At 40.0% G+C, this 27224-nt stretch overlaps 1 protein-coding gene and 1 non-coding gene across 5 annotated transcripts in view; both read left to right on the forward strand.

Moving 5' to 3' along the window:
• Positions 1–13765: 13765 nt before the first annotated feature.
• drosha (drosha ribonuclease III) overlaps positions 13766–27224 on the forward strand; it is a 231618-nt gene continuing 218159 nt past the window's right edge. Inside the window, exons 1-11 of one of the 4 annotated variants that reach the window (XM_036572116.1) lie at positions 13766–13791; positions 13941–14037; positions 16589–17394; positions 18768–19074; positions 21134–21275; positions 23611–23768; positions 24249–24329; positions 24592–24678; positions 24963–25049; positions 26466–26537; positions 27001–27082. In XM_036572116.1, coding sequence (XP_036428009.1) covers positions 16592–17394; positions 18768–19074; positions 21134–21275; positions 23611–23768; positions 24249–24329; positions 24592–24678; positions 24963–25049; positions 26466–26537; positions 27001–27082 — 1819 coding nt within the window. In that variant the 5' untranslated portion in view covers positions 13766–13791; positions 13941–14037; positions 16589–16591. Of the gene's footprint in view, positions 14038–16588; positions 17395–18767; positions 19075–21133; positions 21276–23610; positions 23769–24248; positions 24330–24591; positions 24679–24962; positions 25050–26465; positions 26538–27000; positions 27083–27224 lie in introns of all 4 variants that reach the window. The other 3 variants (XM_036572118.1, XM_036572114.1, XM_036572115.1) reach the window with 3 other exon arrangements.
• Positions 26057–26142, forward strand: trnal-uag. Its single transcript has one exon. It is a non-coding gene; the product is annotated as a tRNA-Leu (tRNA).

Consider the following 27224-nt stretch of genomic DNA (forward strand, 5'->3'; position numbering starts at 1 on the left):
ACATTATACCTACAGGAGCTTTTATGACTCCCATTCTAAATCCATAGGCCTTAATATGGAGTTGGTCTCCCTGTGCAGCTCTAACAGCTTTCACTCTTCTGGGAAGCTTCTACAAGATGTTGGAGAGTGTTTGTGGGAATTTTTGCTCATTCATCCAGAAGAGCATTTGTGAGGTCAGACACTGATGTTGGACGAGAGGGCCTGGATCACAATCTCCATTCTAGTTCATCCCAAAGGTGTTGGATGGGGTTGAGGTCAGGGCTCTGTGAGAGCCAGTCAAGTTTGTCCACACCAAACTCCAAACTCGGCGACCCCCTCTGTAACTTAACGTGGTCTGGCACTTCATGGTTGTTGTGATTTCTAAGTGCTTCCACTTGTTAATACCATTCATAGTTGATCTGGAATATCTAGGAGGGAAGAAATTTCACTAACTAATAGCATCCTATTGGGGTTCCACACTCTAATTCAGTGAGCTCTTCAGAACGTCCCATTCTTTCACAAATGTGTGTAAAGGCAGACTGCATGGCTAGGTGCTTGATTTTATACACCTTTTGGCAATGGGACTGAATGAAACACCTGAATTCAATGATTAAGAGGTGTGTCCCAATACTTTTGTCCATATAGTGTATTTTCTTCAACTAATGTTTTCAGTTTAATTCTCATAGCAAGTACTACCTAAATTTTATATTCTAGTGTCAGCAATGCTGCTCCCCAACTGAAACGAGGCAGAGTCCAAAACAGTCATTAAAGGCTGGCTTCGACTCCCAGTGTCCAGCGATAGTTCATTAGAGGTGTGTTGCCAATCAGTGTGTGAAAAAACCCTCTGGTGTTGGGGGGTCCCATGTTGGCTGGCTACTCCAGCACTGGCTGGCTGCTTACTCATTCGCCATGATGCTAGCTTCACTGGCAACAAAAGGTTTGGTTTACAATTCTGTTTTTGGAAAGGATCTTCTCTAGTTTGGTGATGTGCTCTTCCACACATTCATTGAGATCTTACACATCTCCTCTAGTGTCTTTGGTTTGGGAAATGAGTAACAATTCACTCTTTCCACCAATCTCTTGGGAAATTGGGCAAGTTTCAGATTTACAAATATGCTGTGGCACATTGTAAAGTTTTTCAGAGGTATCCAGGGCATAGTCACAGTTGCTAGTGCCACCTTGAAGCAGAGCAGTGCGGCATCTATAGTTAGTTAAGAACATCAAAGACAGAAACTCGCTGACTGTGGGTGAAACAGGTTAACAGTGACCTTCCCCTGAATTTGAATTTGAGTGTCTGTTATTTCCTAACGGCCAGCAAAAGATCATAATACTTTTATTTTAAGTGATCCCCCAGAATTATGATTTTGAGTCAGAGGGGCCCGGGCCCAACAGGACATTTGCACATTGGCACCAAGGTGTGAAATACAGGGGGTCCTGAAGGGTTCCAGGACCCCCTAGTTAACCTCTTTTACTGGAGCATGACTAAAATAACAATTTAGATACGTATGAACAAATATTCATTCATAATTTCTGTGATGCAATAAACCACACACTGGATTCCAAAAGTAGAACAGATCATAAAATGCAATAAGAAAAATGTTTCCGTGAACATAAAAAAGGAAAAATAATTAAAAGAATGGATAAAAATGAATGTCTTAAACAAAGCAAAAGCTTAAAATCAGCTGGCTGAATAAAACCTTAAGGAGAGAGAGAGAGAGAGAGAGAGAGAAAGAGAAAGAGAGAGAGAAAGAGAGAGAGAGATGGGGGTGAGAGCACCCACAGGTGTCTTCCCCATCTAACACAGACTTCAATCAACCTTTATTTACTCTTGGAGTACATTGAGGGTGACCCTCATTTACGGTGTAGCTGAGCAGAAATTAGGGATTGAAGAAATAAGAGGAGCGAAAAAAAGATTGTAAAAACACATCAAATGTGGAAATAATGATATAAGAACAATCATCATAATAGCAAAAAGTCTGTCAAATCAGAATCAGCTGATAAAATTACAACAATAAAATAACATAATAAATGACAAATCAAAAATAATAAAAACTTTGATAAAATATGGTGGAAATGTAGGAATTTAGTGAAATATTATTGAAGTATAAATGTTAGCAGCTGTGCTAATGTAAGCATTAATAACATATAGAATAATTGAAGATATAGATTATCATACAAGAATGAATGAGTCAAACACTGATGACCTTTGGTTATAAAGAAAGTAGATAATTGTACTTTTTATATAGTAACAGATAAGAATTCACAGCAGACATCTAAAGTAATACTGGAGAGACTGCAGTAGGAGCGTAAATGAATTGCTATGACACTCTGCCATCTAGTGTTGGCCATGGGTAGGCCATGCTCTTATCTTTGTGGCACAACTCCAACGCAGTATAACCTCAGAGGAAAGTGTGTTATTTAATGAATACTCCACCTGATTGGTCCAGAGGCCAAATTTAATTATCCTACTATCACTTACCTCATGAACCCCTTGGTCTTCTATTGTGTATAAGCCTTGAAACGCCTCTTCTTACCTTTAAATGATTTCGCATAGAAATGATTATTAGTATTACAAAATTAATTAATATCACTGTAAATTGGTTTCGATCAGTTTTGTAATACTTAAAGCTTAATTGAGACGGAAGAAAAAGGAATAACTTGTACTTAATGACCGTTTTGACTGGTCAGGGTGGTCTCTGACTTTTGCACGTTTACTGTATGTAAGACATGTATACAGAGGTGCATTTTACACACTCTATATGTTATAAAAATTAATATTTAAGTTTATTCACTATAGAGGATGTTCTTCGTACAGGACTTATTGTCACTTAGAAAATCAACAAAACGGTTTTTACAGGGGGTGTTCAAACATCTGCATATGACTGTGTGTGTGTGTGTGTGTGTGTGTGTGTGTGTGCTGTTGTAGAAAAATAATTATTCTATTTAGGTATGAGTCTGAAACAAAGACAGTTTGTACAAACAAAAGGTCACTCTTAAGTTCATGTTTGAGTTCCTCGTAAGTTCATCACATACTAAAGAAACACAAAGTTATCATTTTCCATTACACTACGTGTGTGCTTGTATGCATGTTGCATCATTTCCCTATTACCCATTTCCCATCTTTGAAGCTACAAGCAGCACTCCAGGCAGCAACAGCAACAGCAACAGTTCAGCAACAGATCTGCTGTCCAACTTTATCCACCACAGATAAACTTTTGTTGAAATCCAAAAAGTGAAAAGAAGGAAAGAAAGAAGAGCAACTCGGTTTCAAAAGTGTTTTGGACATTTTTCAAACTGGTTCCCTTTTTCTACAAAAATCTGCCCAACAGGCTGGTAAGTCACAATGGCTGCGTTATGAGGGAACCACTTCAGGCTTATTATTCAGTTATTAACCTGAGAATTATTCAGTAACTACTATGAATCCAGTATGTTATTACTCTTAAATTAGAGGCCAGCTCACTTTTGTGGTTCTTCAAGGGTTCTTTAGTAAAGAAAATGGTGCTGTATAGATTCAAAGAGTGCAAGTGGATTATGTTAAATGTAGGTCCTCAGTAAGATCTCCTTTGGTCATTTAGATGCACATGTGAAAGAAATGAGCAGGGCAGCTAAGGTGTGTTTTGGTCGCTTGTGTGAATGTTAGTGTCTGTTTGAAGGGGGACAGAAAGTGGACAAATTAAATAGTGATAGATTCGATTTACTTACTGTCAGAGAATTTTGTGTAATTCTTTGTTAAACATACAACAAAATGAATAACTTGCACTTAAGGGCTGTTTTGACTGGTCAGGATGGTCTTTGACTTTTCTATTTAGGTTCTATTTAGCACTAAAAAAGGGTTCTTCTATTGTAATGTAACCCAAATGTCATGTGCGCTCCACCATCCACACACTCAGTCCACCCTCGATGGCACTTTTCCTCTGCGTTGTGCTTTCCTTTTAAGGAAGAAGGAGGATGACTGGACACTAGTAGTGTTCTTTAATGCAGCACTGAAGCAGCAGCTTATTCGATAGCAGGCTTTTTCACATGCAGCACCTTGGAAAACCCAGAGCTCGGCATTCACATGACACATAACAGCTGCTTGGCACTCATTCATAGTGCAGTCCTCCCCTTCTGTCACTTCTTTCGTACTGTTTAGATGCAAACTAATAAAAAAAGTGGAACCAATGCATCCATACTACGCAGAACAATAGGTCTAATACCTCATAACCTTGCTTGTTAATTTGACTGCCTCCACTGACACTGTATTTTACCAAGCTAGAGAAAATAATGTACATCATTTCTCAAAAGGAACAGAACACTTCTTGTGTCACAATATATTTTACAGCATTTTTAAGCAGAATCTGAGCTTGGATGGCTTAAAAAAGGAATGATTTAAGCTGTAATTTTCCGCTTCCTGTGCAGCATGTGGTGGAAAATGTCTAAATAAACCAGAAAACAGTCTCAGAGCCACAGTCAATGCTCCAAAGTATTATGTTTATTAAAGCTCACGGCTGGGGAGAAGCTCCTGGAAAACCCCAGAGATCTCCGAATATGCAAATAAATTGCATTTTGAACAAAAATGATGTTTTTTTTTTAATCATTTATTGACTAATCTATCTTCTGTATAATACAAACAAATGAAGAGCTCGTCCGTGGTGAGAGCTTAGTTGTTTGCAAGGAGTAAAAATCTGAGACAAGTTGACAACCATTCAAATGCAGTATAGTAAAATAAGCTCTAGAATCTTTTTATGAATGATCCTCCTGGAAATGAATATTGTGTTAAACAGTACAGATCTGTAAATATCAGCTGCCACAGCGATGTGAAGAAATTGAAGAGTCATAATGTGGACAATCTGCAAGTGTCACATTTTCCCTCTAATATTACAGTATTAAAGTACTGCTGATTTTAATATTTTATATCAAAGCTTTTAAAACATACATACTTCAATTCATAAAGCTTCATGTTTATGTAAATGTAGCATTCTCATTGATTTTAATTGTCTGGCTATTGTTTGCAGAAGCATTTGTGGATTTATAATGACAACTGCGTGCTGTCAGGCTGAAGCCTAATGTTTTGCTTGTTTGTATAGTTTGCACAGTGGTCAGGAGTTTATGAGGATGATGATGTAATTGGTTAAGATGGTCCTCATTGCTGACCTTCTTCGAAGGAGGTTTGCGTGATCGGCTCCAAAAGCACTGGTCCCGTTAGACGCCTGTTCTTTTTTGCTCTGATCACCAAATAAGCCTGTTAATCCCAGCTGGGAACAGGCCTGATGTGCCCATCATCAACGATTCCTTGATACAGAACAGAGTAGAAATATTGTCAGTTCTGGCATTACTATGCTATGTGATCTCATCAGAAGACACGCATACTGGATGGTTAGCTAGTAAATATGACTTCCCTGGTGATGCTCTACCAGACCTTTACTGCAGATGGTCATCAGTTTTTGCTTGTTCTTGGAGGGTTTTTGAAGTTTTGCCTTCAGTAAGTGAAATATATGCTTGATTTGATTGAGGTCAGGTGACTTACTTGGCCTTTTCAGAACATTATGCTTCAGGTCACTGACCATGTGCACTGTGAAGCACCACATGATGGCTTTTGAAGCATTTCGTTGAAACTGAGCAGATAATATAGCCACATACACTTCAGAATTCATCCTGCTGCTTTGCTCAGCAGTCACACCATCAATAAATACAAGAGAACCAGTTCCATTGGCAGCCATACATGCCCACACCATAACACTACCTCCACCATGCTTCTATGATCATGAGCAGTTACTTCCTTTCTCCATGTTTGTCTTTTTCCATCATTCTGGTGCAAGTTGATTTTTGTCTCATCATGCCAGTTCTGGACAAAAATGAGTTTGGAGGACCTTTTGTTGCAAAGTAAATTACAGTGCTGGGGAAATGATTCATTTCTTGATTTCATTCCACTGTGATTTCATTTAGACCACATTTGTACACCTTAACATGTATTTTTGTCTTCCAAATGCAGTTTCAGTCCTGAACAAATGATTCAGCTAAGAATTGAAATGTCCAGTGATTCATTTTCTCTGGTATAACAGAAACAAAATGAAAGTCTGTGTACAAAGTCAAACAGCACCTGGAGACATCAAAGCAGGTTCTGTGAGAAGACGTGACCTAACATGTAAAAACATTTTCTGAACACGGTATCAAAAGCCAGAAGCTACGTTTCCCATCAGCCAGTCATATTTCCTTTCCTTACATTACAGCCCTCAATATTCTTCTACACAGAGAAGCAGCTGTGGTGAGCTAACATTATCCACTACTGATCGCTCTTCATTATATAAAACATTTTTTCAGTTCTTCAGGATCATTTTTAAATATGTTTTTTGTTTTTTCCAGTCATTCAGGAACTACAGGAAGAAGTCCAACCAGCAGTCTGGTAAGTTCCATTAACAGGCTTTTAGAATTCTGAGAAAAATACTCTGATGTGACTTTCAGGTTAATTCAGCTTGACCAATGTTGTTTATTAACACTTTAGAAGCATTCAAGTAACACAAACTATAGTACATGCATACTATATAGAATTTCTCTGTTCATAAAACGTGTTTTGCTTATCTTTGACAGTGTGAAACAGTCTTCTGCTCACACGTGCAATATGTCTGGAGGATTACCGTTTCAAAAGCAAAAGAATTCTGGTGAACAGCTTCATTGAGAAAATCACATCCTAGTTCCAGCACTTTCAGTTTAAATAAGAATCTCCATGCCAGGTTTGACAGTGTGAGAATTGTTTGTTTGTTGTGACAGGATCCAGAGCTATGAACGTTAAAGTTAAGGGAGGTGTCCAGAACATGCCAATTTTGGACAACAATGTGGTTAGAGGACCCTTTGTGTGCAAATTTAATTACACCGGTGAGGAAATGATTCATTGATTTACTGCATTCCACTGTTATTTTGTTTAGATCACATGTTGTAATACTTAAATCATCTTCCGAATGCGGTGTTAGTCCTGAACAGATGATTCACTTGTAACAATCACCTTGACTTCTTATAAGTTATAGTTCGACAATACACTGCTCTCGATTAGGAGATGATTTAGGATGAACACACAAACACCATCACATTTTAACAGTATTCCATGCCTCCCCGGGTTCTCCAAGGTCCAAAATGTCCAAAATGCAAAAATTCAAAAAGATTCAATCAAAAACTCAAGTCCTTAGCAATACATTGCAAAAACAAAAAATAATAATAAATAATAATAAACCAGCTGGATCGCACTGGCAATGACAGCCCTACCCACTTTTCTTAGATCCTTTTTGAACATGCTTGTTCCACAGGCCTGCCATGTCATAAGTAGACCTTATGCGGAAAAGTTGGTGGCTTTTGTTCGTTGATCCATTGAGCACCCACAAAACACACCAATCTTTCCTCTTTCTTGCACCGCCATCTTGTCTCTCCCCTTCCTCCTCTCTCCAGTTAACCAGGAAATGCTCCTCCTGTAGTTCCTTCCCAGGAGCTCTGCCCCTTGCATTTCCAGGAAGAAACAGTGCTATGATAGTTCAGCTAATAAATTCATTCTGATCCCCTTTTTAATACCTGACTACAAATAGCAAAACCCACACATTCTAAATGTTAGCACACAGAAAAGTTAAACCTTGCAAGGAATTAAGTTTTAAACCCTTTCTTTGAATTCATGTGCTGAATATGTACTTCCTATAAAACCCCTTTCATGTCGTGTCGCGAACTAAGAAGTCCAGTGATTACTTTTCCCTCATACAACTAAAGAAAGACGAAAGTCTGTACACAAAGTCAAACAGTAACTGGAGACTCAGAAATGGTTCAGTGAGAATTTGACACGAGTGCATTCTGTAATATATTCTCTTTAGGTCCTGCGCCTCCCACTGGAGCAGGAGCAGGACCCGTCCAGCCACAGCAGGAAAACGGTACTTCTTTCACTTAGTATTATTTCATTTCTCCACTCTGACAGCAGCAAACTCACTAAACAATAATCACTCACCTCTTTCTTTTCTTCTTTCAAGCTGATGATGGGCCTATAAACATAACCAATGAAGGAGGCTTCATAAATCAACCCATCATGAGCGGCAACAGATTTGCAGACACTGTGGACATAGGAGGGGATATTAACAGTGAGTCATATGAGCTGAAAATTGTAACCCAGTAATTATTAACAGATTTGTGCAGTATGTGACAAATATCCTTTTTTCTTTTTACAGTACAACAACCTGCAGCACAGAACAACCCTGTGAAGGTGGAGGATGATGGTGAGATTTCACAGACTCTTCAACCAGTGATCACACTGTTTCTACAATGTCTGTTTTACCATTCCACTTTGGCTACGTTCACATTACAAGCCTCATTTCTCAAATCCGATATATTACGAGTAATGTGAACGAACCGGTGTCCTGAAATGACCCGCATGTGCACATCCTATGAATCACGTGCATCTTCAGCACAAACTAACGGTCAGAACGAGCTTCGCTGAGAAGATCATTAACTCTGATCAGCTCTCAGCTTCATTATTGGAGCAAGACGAAGGAGAAAAAGGTGAGATGAACTGCTGAAAAAAAGAACATGAATTCCAATCTGAGCGTCACATTAAGGTCGCATGGCCACAAATCGGATACGTATCCGATCTAGATTTGTGCCACTTCAACCTGGTAATGTGAACGTAGCCTTTCATTCAATCGGATTGGCAAACAGCTTTGCATGTAAACATACCCACCTAGCAAATAGTTTGTTTGCTGGTGACGCACGTGATTCATTAATGTCATGTGGCTGAGTAAGATGTGCTCATGCGGGTCATTTCAGGACGCCGGTTTGTTCACATTAATGACAGATTTGAATCACTTACCTAAACGAGTGTGAACCATCCTGTCAGAGAGATCGGATTTGAGCAAAAATCGTGATTTGATCAGTGAGGCTTGTAACTTGAATGTAGCCTTAGACTGAATCCCATTTCACCCCTCACCCCTACCACTTAGCCCTCAGCCCTCTGTTTTGTGCGTTTATGTCTAGGAGTAGGGTGTCCTGATTTTTGTTGAGATAGAGGGGTAGGGCGAAGTGTTAGGGCTACATTGCCCTCCAAAGGGAGGCTTTTCAGAGGCAAATTGTGTTATAAGAAAAAAAATAAAACTGGCAAGATGGCTGCATGAGCAACAAATGTGAGTATTTCCTCTGTTAAAAAATTACAATAACCATTATATTGCCTTAGTTTAATGTTGTTTCAACTTATTATGGTCCTTTTCTTCATAACAAGCATAGAAATCGCTAGTAGTTTGCTGATGTCTCAGTAGCCAGCTACCTAAATTTCCCGTTCCACCTTAAATATTACAGCGGTTACATTCTGGCACCTCACACGTCGGAACTGCTGCACCATTTTTTTTAAGGTGAAACGGGAAAATTCGAACAGGAAGCTGGAGAATAGCTGACTTCAGCTTCATTTCACTGAAGAATTAAGGGTGAGTCTTAATAAATAAATGCCTCATCCCCTTCTTTAAAGGCAAATGTCCCTAAATGTAACTAAAGCCCAGCAGCGAGGTTGCGGCATTTTCCCCTCCTCTGCTGTCACTGCAGACTGGCAGGGTCATCCACAGAGCAGCGCTAGTAGCTGTTAATGAAGTAATGCTCTTTTTATTTGAGGGTCCCATTTCATAGGGAAGATTTCAGCCACTACCCCTTGTGACTCAGTTCCAAGGGGCATGGTGACACTCGAAAACAAGGGGTAGGGGTAAAAATAAGAAATGGGACTGGGCCTTAGCATGGTGGTGGGACTCACTGCATGAAGGACTTTTACAAGGGCCATATAACTCATCCCATTCCCTGTCGATGCTGAACAGCCACATGAATGTAGGTAGACTACTTTACATTGCAATTTAAAGATCCACAACACCATGCATTTCAGTCTGGTTAGCTTCTATCACTTTTGAGGTAAAGGCAAAACAGAATTAATCAATCTTTGGGATAACAGTGCAATATTTAACCTCAAAAGTGTCAATTAAATGGGATAACCAATGCACAATTAGACTAGTGCCTTCTTCAAGAACAGTACTAGCATTCAACCCCAAGAGGGTTTTCCTCAACAATGTATAGACTGGAATGAACCCTTTGACACAATAAAGTCTTATAGAAGACCATAGAGTAACAGGAATAGGAGAAAGAATAATAAAGTGCAAAATACAAATGTTAAAGAAGACACAAATGATTAAAAAGAAGCTGAAAGTATTGGCAAAGTGTGAAAGCACTTAAAGAGCAAAGAAGCACAACAAGGTCAATTTTATTTTGGCTGTCCAGAAATGAGGTGTTTCACTGAAATAGTTGTGTTTTAAAATAAGAAATGAGGAGTGGTGGAGAGTAACACAGTAAATGTAATTTGTTACTGTACTTAAGTAGTGAAGTACAGTAACAAATTATCTGTATCTGTACTTTACTGAAGTATTTCCAATTTGGGTGACTTTTCACTTTCACTTCACTACATTTCAGAGTCAGATATCTTACTTTTTACTCCACTACATTCTGAGAAATCTGTCGTTCCTTTTGGTTTATGTGTGCATAAAAACTTAACATGTCAAAACGAAAGAAGCGTGAAGCAGACACAGCAATCAGAGCACAGCGCGCACTTTATTTTGAGCTTGTTTTGACCTGTTGGACATACCGACCCAGTGCAGGCACACGGTTCAACAGCGTAAAATTTTGGGAGTGCCTGTTCAACATAAATGATGGAACTAAGCTAACTTTGTGTAAATAGACCACAATATAGAAACATGTACACATATGCAGTTGTGACTGACGGGTCTTTATTCTGAATTTATACAAACACTGTTTCATTTTATAGTAAATTTGTTTTTGCTAGTTTGTGTTTATGAACAGAGACCTACAGATGCAGTTTAGTAAAGGAAAACTCATTTGTGAATCTGAGTTTAAAGCAAGTTTTTACTAAACTTAATAATAATGACTTAATAATAAATAAATCTTAAACTGAAACTTTGCTTGTTTGCAAAAAGTTATTTCAGAGCCACTCAGTTCTACCTAACGGAAACTGTTTGCCTTCAGTGTTTTGTGCTTATGATCATTTTAACAGTATTTTCACCTAAAATGGGTTAATGAAGCAAAGGTCTTGTTACAAAACTGATAATAGAACATTAGGGTCATAATTACTCTTTTGGTACTTTTACATTGGATACTTAAGTACATTTGAAGGCAAATCCTTTTGTACTTTTACTCAAGTGGAGGTCTAAAGGGAGGAACTTCTACTTTTACTGGAGTAATAATTTACCTTTGGTATCTCTACTTTAACTCAAGTACATGAGTTGTGTACTTCGTCCACCACTGGAAATGAGGACTTTTATTTTGAAAACAAAAGTCTCTCAAATTACATAGTAATCCATATTAACGTCATGTCAAACATGTATGTTCATTTAAACATTCATGAACATGTTATGAAGTGTTTATGGAAGATGTTATGAACGTGTTATGTAGACACGCTTCAAGTAAAGTCATGTTAGAGTCATATGAGCTGAACATTTCAGCCCAGACTTGTTCACTGTGTGACAAATATCCTTTTTTCTTACAGTACAACGACCTGCAGCACAGAACAACCCTGTGAAGGAGGAAGAGGATGGTGAGATTTCACAGACTCTTCCATTACTGATCACCCTGTTTCTACAGTGTCTGCTTTAATGAAATCATGATTATTCTCATTCTAGAACAAATGGATCTGAAGTAAGACGGATGACGCTGATCACACTCCTTCAACATTTCCTGTTATGCCAAGCAAGAGAGCAGATTAGATTAGCATAGCTGTTAGCAGGACTATTTCTGGATAACTGCTTTTTCTGTTTTTTTTTTTATATGCAAATAAATTGCATTTTGAACAAAAATGGTGTTTCTTTTTTAATCATTTATTGACTAATCTATCTTCTGCATAATATGGACATATGAAGATCTCATCCGTGGTGAGAGCTTAGTTGTTTGCAAGGAGTAAAAATCTGAGACAAGTTGACAACCATTCAAATGCAGTATAGTAAAATAAGCTCTAGAATCTTTTTATGAATGATCCTCCTGGAAATGAATATTGTGTTAAACAGTACAGATCTGTAAATATCAGCTGCCACAGCGATGTGAAGAAATTGAAGAGTCATAATGTGGACAATCTGCAAGTGTCACATTTTCCCTCTAATATTACAGTATTAAAGTACTGCTCTATTTTAATATTTTATATCAAAGCTTTTAAAACACACACACTTCAATTAAGTATTTGTTTTGTAAATATTTTAAAATAACTGCATTGAAATGAGGATGTATATCGCTGTTGTCGGAAGAATCGCGAATCTCCAAAATGAGAAAAAACCTACTTTACTTTTAATGTAAGTCAATGGAACCAGAATTCTTTTTGGCCATTTCTTTTAGTCCATTAGTCCATTTCCAGGTCGTCACCATAGATATGCATACCTAGATGCCGCCGTTGCCTGTTGTTCTCTATCTGAAGCGATACCAGAGATGAGAACTATCGCTCTGCAATGTGTTCCGGGTTTTTCAGACGATAGAGGGCGCTCCCGAGTGAGTCCAAATTGAATGGGTTGATATGGAGCATTTGAGCAAAATCATAGTTTATAAATGCTTAAACATTTAATATAAAAGAATACAATAATTTCCTGAACACATGAAACATTTTAACACTGCTGTTATATTTTAAGAGCTTTTAAACTCGAGTTATATGAGTTTAAAACGGAGCCTCATGTACGGTCATGAGGTCTGTGAGCGCGAACAGCCAATGATCTGCTCTGCTCGCCAATCAATCATCACTCTCTAGCAGTAAAGCCCGCCTCCTGCTGCCCAAAACCCGTTTACTGTAGAAAAAAGGAAACATACAGGTGAGATTTCTTTGTTTTTTTTTGTTTGTTTGTTTTTTTTTACTGAAATACATCCTTCTACTTTCTAAAATTAAAGAAACGTTGATCGTGCTAATTATCCGTCCGGACCAGCGGGAAAGTATTCAGTCTGCACCTGACGTGAGTTTAGCGCGAGCTCCGGTAAAAACACAATCAGCAAATCCGTCAATGTGTGAATCACTTCTCATCTTAATACACACCAGGACGAAGCTAAAGCTGGCTTCCTATTCGCCAGCTTCTTGTTCGAGTTTTCTCGTTCCACCTTAAATGGTGCAGTAGTCTCTTTCAAGTGCCTGAAGCTACACCATTTAAGGTGGAACTGGAAAATTCGAACAAGATGCTGGCTGATGCACCATTTAAGGTGGAACAGGGAAATTCAAACAAGAAGCTGGCTGATGCACCATTTAAGGTGGAACGGGAAAATTCGAACAAGAAACTGGCAAATAAGAACCTAACTTCAGGTTCGTATAATAAGGTGCTAATCTATTATAAATATCTACACGGATTAAGGAGCGTAAGGACTATTAAATGAAATAGGCTTAATATAAAACCGGAGGAAAAACAATCACGTCAACAGGTTCTCTGTGCTTCTCCAACCACTCAGCCATATCTACATAAACATCACACAAACAATACTCATCACACAGACATGAGCGTGGATCACTGCCTTCCCTCCGTTATATAATCCTATCCCGCTTTCTGAGTGTAATATTCTTGAAATAGTGTAATTTTTGACAGTATCTTTCTTCAACTGCTGCTCTGTAATGGTACTGAACGCGGTCCAGCAGCGATGTTGACCGCCCTAAAATGGCGGCGCCGTTGACGTGCCTGGCTGGACCCAACGCGGCATCCAGGCATGTATATCTATGTTCGTCACGCCGCGATTTGATTGGCCAAGCTGTGGCCCGCAGCTTTAGAGGCTCGGCTAGAAACCGCTGTTTGGCTGCCCACAGATACACAGGAGGTAAATGTGATGCTAGCGTAGTGAGCTAATGAGACCTGTTAGAAAGCCTAGTTGGAATAAGAATACGGCTTTATAGGAGGCGATATGCAGATGGGGGGATACTTTTATATTTATATATGACGTATTTACTTACTTTATATATTTTATAGCTTTTGTCTTCCACCTCGAGCCGTTGCTTTACCTGCTAGCGTTAGTGTTCGTTAGCTAGCACATTAGCCCCACAGACCGGGTTCCACAGCAGTGAAGGTAAGACGGGTTTCTGCTAATGTTTATTTTAGAACTGGATATTTTTTATGCTGAATGAAGGCTGGGCTACACCTGCACGGTCCTATAAATACTAGTCAGACCTCACTGACACCCCGTTAAAGCAGTAACCTATAGCTATATGTAGGCACCGTCTTTACTTGCATGGTTTGAGCCTCATCTGTGAATGTGAGTAGCTTTCAAGAGTCCAAATGGACACTTTTCTCACCCTCTGTGGATTAAATGTGACTGTAGGAGCTTGAAAAAAGTCGGATATACTACACAAAGGTATGTCCACTTTATTAGAAGCTGCTGTTGTACTTCCACTCACTGTCCACTTTATTAGAAACCCCTCCCTTATACTTACACTCACTGTCCACTTTATTAGAAACCCCTGCTTTATACTTTCACTCACTGTCCACTTTATTAGAAACCCCTCCCTTATACTTCCACTCACTGTCCACTTTATTAGAAACCCCGCCCTTATACTTCCACTCACTGTCCACTTTATTAGAAACCCCTCCCTTATACTTCCACTCACTGTCCACTTTATTAGAAACCCCTCCCTTATACTTTCACTCACTGGCCACTTTATTAGAAACCCCTCCCTTATACTTCCACTCACTGGCCACTTTATTAGAAACCCCTCCCTTATACTTTCACTCACTGGCCACTTTATTAGAAACCCCTCCCTTATACTTTCACTCACTGGCCACTTTATTAGAAACCCCTCCCTTATACTTCCACTCACTGGCCACTTTATTAGAAACCCCTCCCTTATACTTTCACTCACTGGCCACTTTATTAGAAACCCCTCCCTTATACTTTCACTCACTGGCCGCTTTATGCACTTTGTAGTTCTACAATTACAGACTGTAGTCCATCTGTTTCTCTGCATACTTTGTTAGCCCCCTTTTACCCTGTTCTTCAATGGTCAGGACCCCCGCAGGACCACCAGAGTGATGGTGCTGGCATGTTAGTGTGTGTTGTGCTGGTACAAGTGGATCGGACACAGCAGTGCTGCTGGAGTTTTAAACACTGTATCCACTAACTTTCCACTCTGCTAGACGAACCTTGTCGGTCCACCTTGTAGATGTAAAGTCAGAGAAAACAGCTCATCTATTGCTGCTTATCTGTGTTGGTCATCCTTTGGTGTTTCATCAGTGATCACAGGACACTGCCCACAGGACGCTGTTGGCTGGATATTTTTGGTTGATGGACTATTATCAGTCCAGCAGTGACACTGAGGTGTTTAAAAACTCCAGCAGCACTGCTGTGTCTGATCCACTCAGACCAGGGCAACACCTACTAACACACCACCACCATGTCAGTGATACTGCAGTGCTGAGAATGATCCACCACCCAAATAGTACCTGCTCTGTGAGGGTCCTGTTGGGGATCAGATGGACTACAGTCTATAATTGTAGAACTTCAAAGCTTATAAAATGTACAGTGAGTGTATAAACGTTTGGACAGGGACAGAATTACAAACTGTAGCAGGACCTCTGTTGATCAGATATTGTCTGGTGGGTGGATCATTCTCGGCACAGCAGCAACACTGGCATGGTGCTGTATGTGGTGCAGGTATGAGTGTATCAGGCACAGCAGTGTTGCTGGAGTCAGTGCTGGGTTGGGAGTGGTTCACTACCCGAAAATATGACCGTTGATGAAGGTCTCCCAAAATTGTATAGGTACCACTGCATTAAATAGTATGTCAAAATAATATTCCACCAATAGCAATTTTCAAGGCAGCCTAAGTCTATTAATAAAGGGTTTGTTTCCCCTTTTGCTGCAGTAATACCCCCCTACTCTTCTTGGAGTGCTTTACCCTAGATGCTGTGAGGATTTGATTGCATTCAGCCATAATAGCATTGAGGTCGGGTACTGATATTGGATGTTTAGTTCCATTCCAAAGGTATTGGATGGAGCTCCATCACTCCAACACAGTTCCACTGGCCCACAGACCAATGCTGGGGACTTTATACCCCAGTAGCCACATATGGCGTTGGGCATGGTGACCTTAGGATCATGAGCGGCTGCTCCAAAGCATCCCATTCTATTGGCAATGCTGTGTTTATGCAACTAAATGCCTATGTCAGCAATAGGTGTACCTCAAAACAGCTGAATTTACTCATTCATGTGGGTGTCTGTCTACTTTCGGACATCTACAGTGGCTCCAAAAACTGTAAATGTTTTATTAAATTAGAAAAGAATGCCAAATACAAGCATTTTGACTATTGGTCTCCACTGTATATCGTGGGTCATTGAGTATGGTTAATATATTGATTTACACACGTGATCATCACTTATGATTTACCACAACAGTTTTTTTGTCGTATCTCCTGAAATTCAATCAACCCTATATTTTAAAAGGTTGGCTAATTCTTTTTCTTGAGCAACTTTAAAACATCAGGACTAAGAACTTTTCATTTATTCTGCTACAGACTTTAATAGCAATGGACATAAGATTAATAGCAAAGCTTCTAACATTGCTGTTTGTAGCGTTTATACACAGCTACACAAAACTGTTTATGTTTTTGTTTCCTCCTTTCAGAAGATGTCTTTTCACTCTGGTCGTGGATGTCCCCGTGGACGGCCTCCTCCAGGCCAGCATGGTTCTCCTCAGAATTATCGCCCTACTGGCCTACGTCTGCCCACGCCCCAGCCCACAATGCCCTCGTACCCATATGACCCCCCTGCGCCGCACTGCTCTGGGTACAGTGCGCAGGGCTCTAACAGCTACATGCCCCCGCGTCCTGAATTCATGCCCTACCCCATACCTGCCTCGTCCCAGGGCCCTCAGAGTCATTGCCCCATCCGCCCCCCCTTCCCAAACCCTCCCATCCGACAGGGCTTCCCTGAACCCCCGAATTTCCCCCCACCTCCCCTGCCTAGCTCCTCCACTAACGTGGTGCAGTCTCAAGGTTCAAATCCCTACATGATTTCCTCAGTACCTCCTCCGCCGCTGCCACCGGTGCCGCCCTCAATGCCACCCTCCATGCCCTACCAGCCCCCCTACTCTATGAGCTACCCACCCCAGCCCCATTTCCCCCCTCCCCCCACCTTTAACCCCGGTTACCCCCAGCCTGAAGGCAGCTCCTTTAAACCGGAACACTTCCCTCGGCACCCGCCACAGTACAAAGGGGAAAAGTCACGGTCACCCGAGCGTCCGCGGCGGCATGAGGAGCACCGCCACAAGAGCTACGGGTACAGCGGGCATGGAGAGAGGCATAAAGCGGAGTATGGAGGAGAGAGGAAGGACAGAGGGAGGAGTCCGGACAGACGGAGGACAGAGAGGTACAGGAGCGAACACGAGAGAGGAAGAACACCTCCAAGGCACCGGAGCCGAGAACGCAGCAGGTGAGGTGCTAAAGTGTTGGCGCTGTGGAGTTAACAAGTTGGCAATATTAAGGTTGTAAACCAGTGACAGACACAAGGTGAATTAATGTGAGATAAAATCATTATATACTCATTATAAGCTTATTGTTTTACAGTGGTAACATATGGTGATCTATTACACCAATTACACCAACCATGATCTGTAAATAATTGACTTTATTCTTAGTCCATACAGTCCATTTATTGAAACATTTCCTAATGGCTGCCCATTCGGCTTATAGCACTTTACCCCCCTGGCCTTATAGCCTACAGCAGTTTACCCCCCCCTGGCCATTCAGCCTACAGCAGTTTACCCCCCCTGGCCATTCAGCCTACAGCAGTTTACCCCCCCCGGCCATTCAGCCAACAGCAGGTTAGCCTCGGCCATTCAGCCTACAGATGTTTAGCCCCTCCCATTTTGCCCACAGCAGTTTAACCTCAGCCATTCAGCCTATGGCACTTTAGCCTCGGCCATTCAGCCTGCGGCACTTTAGCCTATGGCAGTTTAGCCCCGCCCATTCATCATACAGCAGGTTAACTCTGCCCATGTTGCCTACAGGAGTTTAACCTCGCCGAGTCAACCCACAGCAGTGTAGTCTGCAGAAGTTTAGCCCCACCCGTTCATCCTACAGCAGGTTAACCCTTCCCATGTGGCCTACAGCAGTTTAGCCCCACCCTTTCAACTCACAGCAGTTTAGCCCCACTGTTTCACCTCACAGCAGTTTAGCCCCACTGTTTCACCTCACAGCAGTTTAGCCCCACCCAGTGAACCCAAAGCAGTTCAGATGACAACAATTTAGGCCTGCGTTTCCTGTTGAAGTGATGTAGAGTGTTGTTACTGCAGATAGTCTGTAGCAGAGTTATTGGAGTGGAAGGTGTGGTAAAGTAAATGAATCCTTGCAGCGTTTCAAATCATCATATGTTAATGTGTTCGTGGTTATAACATCACAACCATGATGAATTCAAAATATGTTGTTTTTGCAGCTTAATTTCCACATGTGGACTCCTTTGACTGGATATTGAGTGGTATGTTTTGAGTACTGTGAGGAGGGAAGTACTGTAGTTGTGCTTTGTGCTGTTCGTCAATTAAGTAATGTTCACACTGGATATGTTTTTTGCAGACAAGGGCACAATGTTTTGCATAGTGCTTTGGGCTCCCTTAGTTGAAAAAAGTTAATCTCGAAGCGATGAGTGATCATTTATGTTTATGTGCTGTCAAATGAGATCAGAAGGAAAGTGGGCCTTCGGTGACAGTCGTAGCAGTGTTCAAAAAACACAGGTTGAGCCCACAAGGAAAAAAAGAGTGTGCAGTGTGAATCCCCTCTGAACTGCTGGTTTATTTGTTTTCTCTTTAGAGAGCGCTATCGGCACAGAGACAGTAGAAGCTCTCCTCCCTCAGACAGACACCGGAAGAGGCCACGCAGTCGCTCGGGCAGCAGAGAGAGAAAGCGGGGGCGAATGGAGGAAGAAAGAGAGCGGAGGAGTGAGGGAGGGAACAGAGAGAGGAGCTACACGTCCACCAGGAGCAGCAGAGAGTCAGAGGAGTTAATCTCCGATCAGAGGCACGACGAGGAGAGGGAGGAGGAGGAGTTACTGAAACCAGCCTGGATCCGCTGCACACATGCTGAAAACTACTACTCTAATGACCCCATGGACCAAGTGGTAACCACTCTAATAATGATAATATGCATAGTCATCAGTGCGTGTGTTAAAGCAGTAGTAACCACTTACTGTCCTTACTTCAAATATATCCCAGCCAAGACTTGCTTGTTGACTGAAGTTTGTTTCTTTAGTTATACTATGAGGCTAATGTAGCTGACAAGCAGTGGAAGCTTATACCCCACCAATTAGCACTGTACAAACTTGCCTCAGAGCATGTTTATTTGTAGCTAATCCCAAATAGACGCATGTGCTTTCTGACACTGTATAACATTAGTTTTGGGTGGTATACAAAAATAATTAGTATGATTTTATCGTTTTTAATTAGTATTGATTATTATTATTATATCGCTGTGCCCCCACCCCCTAGCCAAAACACACGGTCCGCTACAGCTTAGACCTACTTTCGATGATATTTATAGCTTATATATTTTTTTTGTTTTCATAAAAGTTTTTAATAAAAATCTCACATTAAATAATAATTTTAAGTAACCCATCATCTTTTGAAAATTACTTCACCTGTTATAATAGTTGTTACTGCGAACATATGCGTTTGTGAGCTTCTTCGGGTATAGATTTAATGCGAATTGTGTGCTTATAACGCTCCCTACTGGAGTAACATCTCACTGCAAGTGAGTTCCGAAGCCACGTTTTCATGCTTATGTTAAAAAATGAGGTATTTTTTCTGAGCCACTCTGAAATTCAGCTATATGCCTTTGGAAAAGCATGTAGTATTGTATTTCCATGACTGTCAAAGTTAAACAGTGGGGAATTTACTCTACCATTGCCTAATGATTTTTAAGGCCCCATAATAACCCAGTGTTTTAACAATAAGAGTAGCCAGGGTTTACATTCAAATGTTTTGTCAATGTTATGCACATTTACAAAATTTTGGCAGAAAAAAAGTGAACTAAGTCGAGTTTCCATCCACTACAGTTATGCAAAGAAACTTTAAATGCTGTAGACTGCCATGATTAGGGGCTACATCGAAATTAGCGAGATGTAGAGATTTATCTTAGCTAGAGGGAGGACAAGCAGTGGCCCACCTAATTAGGGCTGAAATCTCTGTGCCACCCTGACGACCTCCACCTTGCATCTGGGAACGCAAACGCACCAGACACAATTCTGGGAGCCAGTTCTAGAGCCATTTTTCAAACAAGCTTTGAATCAGGCATTTCAGATTGTTGAAAGCAACCTTCGAACAGCTACGTGCCACAATCGGACCTGTAGGGCCGATCATTTCTCACTTACGGCTTGATACATCATCGTTTATTCAATAAACCTTTTTTGCGTTCACTGAAGAGACGCCATCTGTTTATAGTTTGTAGCCCAGATTTGTGGAAAAATGGGTCGACTTTCAGTAGACCAAAAAATTTGTTAGTTCAGCTTCTTTTATTATAAGTCTTTAAAATTACATCACCCATCTATCTGACTGGAAAGAAGACAGTTACAGCTCTCATATGACACCCTCCTTTTTAATGTAGCTTATGAAATATGAAAGTTATGAAGAATATAACAAAGTGTGTTTCGGAACCACCGGTGGCCTCAAGGAGTTGAAGAGGTTAAGAATTTTTCCAACATATTTAGCACACTGTATAATGGTAAATTAGACCTCTGTAGTTCTCTGCCAGTTTCCCAACACAGTGACTATCGCCTTTTAAGCATCGTCATGGAGTTACTTGTCAGGCATTGACAACATCCTATCACATGGCTCTATTGCCTAGGCTTCTATAACACACTGTTGACTGTAAAAATAGACTAATATCAAGTTGCATTGCTGAAGACAGTAGTAGCAGCTGTCGTAAAGCCTAAATTTTGTTCATGCTCTTGTAAAATTAAAGATCTTGGCTGATGGAGTACTTTTGGTGTAAGTAAAAAAAATTGTGTACATTTGCTTTTGTTAAACCGTCACTTTCACGTATTGATTTGACGGCTGAATGTATGGTGACTGATTCTCTTATATTCACCTTCATGTAAGGAGAAAATCGAACTAAATGGAATGTTTCACACAAAGCTCATAAGAACAGAGGCATGTATTTGTAATAATCTGCATCTCCCTCAGGGTGACTCTACAGTGGTGGGCACCAGTAAGCTGAGGGACCTGTATGAGCGTTTTGAGGAGGAGCTGGGCCGCAGGCAGGAACGAGCCAAATCCTCCAGACCCAAATGGGAGCCGCCCAAAACCAAACTGGACTTGGATCAGGGTACAGTATCCAATCAGATTAGACAGCTGGAAGCAGTCACGTAATGTCTGTAACACAGCATTTTTAGTCCATATCAGATAAGGGTGGGCGATATGCTATTTTTGTCATATATCGATACTTCAAGACATGAAATATGAAACCTGGGTGTGATTTTAGACTCTGAGCTCTTTTATCCCACCTGTAAACACAGTCACTAAAGTAGCTTTCCATCGTTCCTCTCTCTCAGAGCGACGCAGAGAAACTTGTTCATGCATTTGTTATAAGCAGAGTTGATCACTGTAATGCTCTTCTTACTGGACTTCCTAAGAAAACAATTAGTTTACAATTCGTACAATGCAGCAACATCCTAACAAAAACATCACTCCCGTTTTAAAAGAACTGCACTGGCTGCCTGTGTCATTCAGGATAGATTATAAAGTTTTACTACTAGTTTTTAAGGCTCTAAATGACCTTAAAGCACTGCTTACATCACTTAGTTGTTCCTGCATGTGATCTTAAATACAGAAAACATCAGCTATTCTGATTCTAAACTGTGAAACTCAATTCCACCTTTTATTAGATAAGCTCAGTGTTCACTTTTAAGAAGCATCTACAAGCGTATCTCTTTAATGTAGCATTTAATTAAAACTCTACGCCTTGTGGTATTTTTCTTTTGATCTGTCATTTTCTTATGATTCAAAATAATACTTATAATTTCTTGTGTAACTGTTTTTTATCACCGGTCTGTAAAGCACTTTGAGCTGCCACCTGCATGAACAGTGCTATATAAATAAAAAGTATTATTATTATTATTATTATTATTATTATTCATGCACATTAATACACAAAATGCATCAGGATATTTCGTTTTTTCTCACATTTAATAATTTAGAACAGACAAAATAGAACCTATAATGCCACTTATAAAAATACTAAAAAACTACAGTGATTTTTATTCAGTGTTTTACAATCTGCATTACAGCACTAATTGCACTCTCTTTGTAATGAAACGTAGTTAGTCAGTGTTCTTTAAGATGATGACTGATATCTGCTATATCTTTAGAAAAGCATATAGTGGCATAATTTATTATGATAACGATGAAATATCATTATATTCCCTATTGCTCCTATCTGAGAATAATTACTGTTTTTCAGCTAAAGCCACACAAAGACAGGCTTTACTAATGTAGTGCTTTCACACTTAAAACCCAGTACTTCACTTGGTATATATTCACAGGTAATTTTACTGGCACGCGCGCTTTGTCACAAAAGTCTTGGTGCACAGGATGTGACGTCTTTAGTGTGAATGGCCAACAGCTGCTCAATTTCTGAATCATATGTTTTAAACTCTTCCTGGACATTTTTCTCTTGTGAGAACTGAAGCCCATCTCTGTGTCTGATCCACTCGTACCAGCACAACACACACTAACACCACCACCACGTCAGTGTTACTGCTATACTGAGAATGATCTACCACCCTAATAATACTTGTTCTGTGGTGGTCCTGACCATTGAAGAACAGGGTAAAAGGGGGCAAACAGAGTATGCAGAGAAACAGATGGACTACAGTCTGTAATGGTAGATCTACAAAGTGCTCCTATATGGTAAGTGGACCTGATCAAATGGACAATGAGTGTAGATCCAAAGAGGTGGACTTAAGAAAGTTCTCAATGGCTGTAAATTCATGCATAAATAAGGTGTTGTAAGTAATAATGATAATCAAACTTTTCATACATTTTTAACTTTTCAAACTTTCCATATTTCATCAAACTTTTCATGCATCAGTGCAGATCAGGAGGCTTCACAAGAAATGTGCAATAAGCACATGACTTCCCCAAAAGGTGAATGCAAACAGCAGATGATCAGAAATCATGGAAATATTCTTGGTAAAGTGTCTCTCTGTGATATTGCTATTTAAGATCATATAATAATCTAAGTGTTTAATCAGCTTGGAATGTGTAAAAACCCACTTAGTGTGGAATCTGTTTCTAAGACTTTACATCTGTCTGGGAACAGAAGGTGGAGTTTCATGGCATTATTAGTTCTGTAGTCCATTATACACATGTTAATGATAGCAGCAGCATGTCTGTTCTTTACACAGAAACGTACTACATTAAGAACTATTATCACTCTTTATTTCATAATATTCCCTTTATTTTGTCAAAAGCACATACATTATAACTGTGTACAGAAGAGCTCTTTATTTATGTGGCTTCTGCACAGTGCAATCCATTGGTCCAATACACAACCAGACGCTCCTAACATCTGTTCCATTCTTTATTTGTGGCCTTGGCAGAATTCTTACTATCCATGAAACAGCTTTATCTATCTGTCTGTGCTCGCGTTTGTGTTGTAGATGAAAGCTCAAGTGAGTCTGAGTGTGATTCTGACGGAGACAGCAGCTGTTCCAGTAGCTCAGACTCTGAGATGTTTGATGTCATCGCTGAGATAAAGCGGAAGAAGGCCCATCCTGACCGTCTTCACGACGAACTGTGGTACAACGACCCCGGACAGGTCAGACTCAATTATGTTAGGTGTAGTGCATTCTGGAATGTTGGTATCAGGTGTAGTTAGTGCTCGATCTTTGTCCAGAATAAAATATTGCAACCATTTTTAAATGCAAAAATAACACAGCTTACTTTTTGCGTTGAACTACTGTGTACAAATTTCATCCAGTTACATTTGTGTATTTGGTGTATTTTTTGAAAGAATTTGAAATCATACTAACGTAATTAAATCAAACTGAATTGTGGAGAAATTTGCGATTTCATTCTTTAATTAAATCTTTCCTGAATAATTATAATCGAGGTCAGATTGCGTTTTGGTATTTTAATTTGGAATTTCTTTGTTAAATTTGCTGTTAGGTTTTTTGAGAGTTTGTTGAAGATTGAAAACATAGTTTTGTAGAAAACGGGCATGCAGATATGATGTGATATGATACTTTACGCAGCTTAAAATTAGCAGTTTGGACAGCCTAATGTGTTTATTCTGCAGATGAATGATGGTCCTTTGTGTAAGTGCAGTGCTAAAGCTCGGAGAACAGGAATCCGTCACAGTATCTACCCCGGAGAAGAGGTAATGCTCAGGTTACTTTACTGTACTAATCAGCTAATTGAAATGAATTTTTTTTTTTTTTTCCCCTCAGTGTTTTGTCAGTAGACATTTATGAGCTTGGTTACTCTTATTCTCATGTGCATGAGTTTCGTTGTGTTTTGTAATACTTTTTGCAAAGTTTTGATTGTTTTTTTTCGAGAAGCTTTTTTTAAACTGCCTAGACGAAACTGCAGAGACCCTGAAATCAGAAAGATTTACAGTATTATTGTCTTTTGTCTCTCAGCCAGTGAAGCAATGTCGCCCAATGAATAACAACGCTGGAAAACTTTTCCACTACAGAATCACGGTGTCTCCTCCCACCAACTTCCTGGTAGGTCCCTGATTTCCTAATCCAGCCTTTCTTTTGTTTAGATAACATTTTTCATTTCAATATTTAGCAGACACTCTTTTCTAAAGCAGCTTACTCAAAGTGCAAACACTGGGAGCCAAACTGAGTAGAAACACCCAGAGAGGCTTCAAATATCTACGGCCTGAAATCTGTGACCTTTATTTGGCCTTTCTTTGTTTTTTCTTTTCTTTTCTCTGTATTTGTGATCATTTCCTAATGCTGTACTTAACAAACGTATTGATATCTCCTCTGTGTGTTTTACTCAGACTGACCGGCCCACGGTGATCGAGTATGACGATCATGAGTACCTGTTTGAAGGATTTTCTCTCTTCTCCCACACTCCTCTCACTAATGTAAGCTTCTGAATAACTTACATGCCATTCAGCATAAACATTGCACAGTTTGCATATTATGCCAGTGGTGGAAACAGTATTGAGAAATCAGTTGATCTGTCCATGCTCTGCCCACAAATGTGTTTTTTTGGTAGCTTCTGTTGCTGCATTGGATGAAAAAAATGACGGCTACTACAAAACTGCAGCAGGCAACTTTTTTTGTCAAACACCAGTAATAACTTAATAAATTATTGTAATTAATACATTATTCAGCAATTAATTAGCAATAATAATTGAGTATTTTGATTATCCTTTTCATTCTGTTACTATGGCATCGTTGCTGTTGGGGGTACAAAAAAAACACTTGTATCTCTATTTTTTGCTGTTTTCCTTTTTTATTTTTTGGGCTTAATTTGAAAATGCCAGCTGCCACTTACATTGTGTCAAAATTTTATGACAGACCAATAGGAATGACCCAAAATGATTTAGAATAAAATCTTTTTTTACGTTACCTTACACAGAAAGTTAAGTAATTTTTTTTATTTCTTTTTTCTACTGTAAAGTTGCTATACACAGTTTTGTTTTTCAACAGCGATGATAAAAAAATCCACAAGGGCAGCCTATTTGCACCCAAGTAAGCTTTGTGTGCATCATTGAAAAGGAGGAAACCCACACCAGCAGGATCTCTCAAATGCTAGGAAATGTATAATTAAAGTCTGTTACAATCTTCGGTTCTCTTTCTTCAGTTTTTAAGCTGTAGCTACCATAAGCGCTACTAAGCGCAGTGTGGGACAGTGAATGTGCACTACTATTAGCTTGGAACTAACATAACATCCCAGAATCCTAACGAGGTGCTAGCAGACATTAGCAGGATTGTCCTGATTGTCCAAGTGTTGCTAATCGGATAAATAATCTTCCAATCTTTTTCCAGTTGAGTGGTGTGGATCTTTAAAGGCTCTGCATTTCCAGTTGAAAACAACAATGAATATGCCACCATGTTAACCCTGTTAATGTTATAACTACTACGAGGTAGTGTGGCCGAGTGGTCTAAGGCGCTGGATTTAGGCTCCAGTCTCTGTGGAGGCGTGGGTTCGAATCCCACCGCTCCCTATCAGGGTTTGATGGCCAGTCGTGGGCTGGAGGTTGGTGAACCAGTCTTGTGACCAGAAGGTCACTGGTTTGATCTGATGAGCCGCTATGTCTTCACTAGTGTGTATGTGGTGTTTCACTGCATGGATGGGTTAGACTGCAGAGGTGAAAGTTCCCCATTGTGGGACTAATAAGGGTCACTTAATCTTAATCTTAATTTTATAAACTGAGTTGTGTGCTACAATGTCTAGAATTAGGTGAGGATGAACAGGATTTATACCAGCATTCATTCTCTCTCTCTTTCTCTCTCTCTCACTCACTCTACTCCTCTCTCTCTGTCTCTCTCAGATTCCTTTGTGCAGAGTAATTCGCTTCAACATTGATTACACCATTCACTTCATAGAGGAAATGTCACCTGAGGTCAGTATTTTCTCCTTAGCGCTGCTGATCTTCCTTTTAATTCCTTTCTTATTTTTTTCTCTCTGCTTTTGTTGATGCCTTTTGTCTAGCTAGATTGTGTTGGGAAACATTTTATCATGCTGAGTGTCTCAGACTGAACATCTCACCTGAAGTTGTTTTTTTCTTTCTGTTTGTTTTTCTCTCTTCCTTTCTCAAACCATTTTTATGCATTTTACTTTTACTGCTTTCTCCTCTAGAAATAATCTTTAAATGTACAGTTTAGAACTTGAAAATGTAAAACGTAAGTCGAAGGAATGTTTGCTGTGGCATCGCTGAGATTGACTCACAATTTCCTGAGAGTCGGGCTGATTCTTAGACAGATAAGTGTTTTATGTTTAATAGGAAAGAACTGTATTCTCACGTCTTTAATTGCCTGTGTGTGTGTGTGTGTGTGTGTGTGTGTGTGTGTGTTGCTCTTTTTCAGAATTACTGTGTGAAGGGGCTGGAGCTTTTTGCCTCGTATCTGTTTCAGGACATCCTCGAGCTGTACGACTGGAACCTCACAAGTAAGCCGACACCGTGCCAGGTTCTGTCCCTCTCTGACCTGTACAGCTCCAAATTACACAGCATAGTAAAGAGGCGGGGCTTGTAAAACCGAGACGCAGCCAAAACTTTAGAGGCGAAAGATATTTTAACAAATTAAAATTG

This window comes from Colossoma macropomum, unplaced genomic scaffold, assembly GCF_904425465.1.
Source record: "Colossoma macropomum unplaced genomic scaffold, Colossoma_macropomum, whole genome shotgun sequence".
Taxonomy (NCBI): Eukaryota; Metazoa; Chordata; class Actinopteri; order Characiformes; family Serrasalmidae; genus Colossoma; species Colossoma macropomum.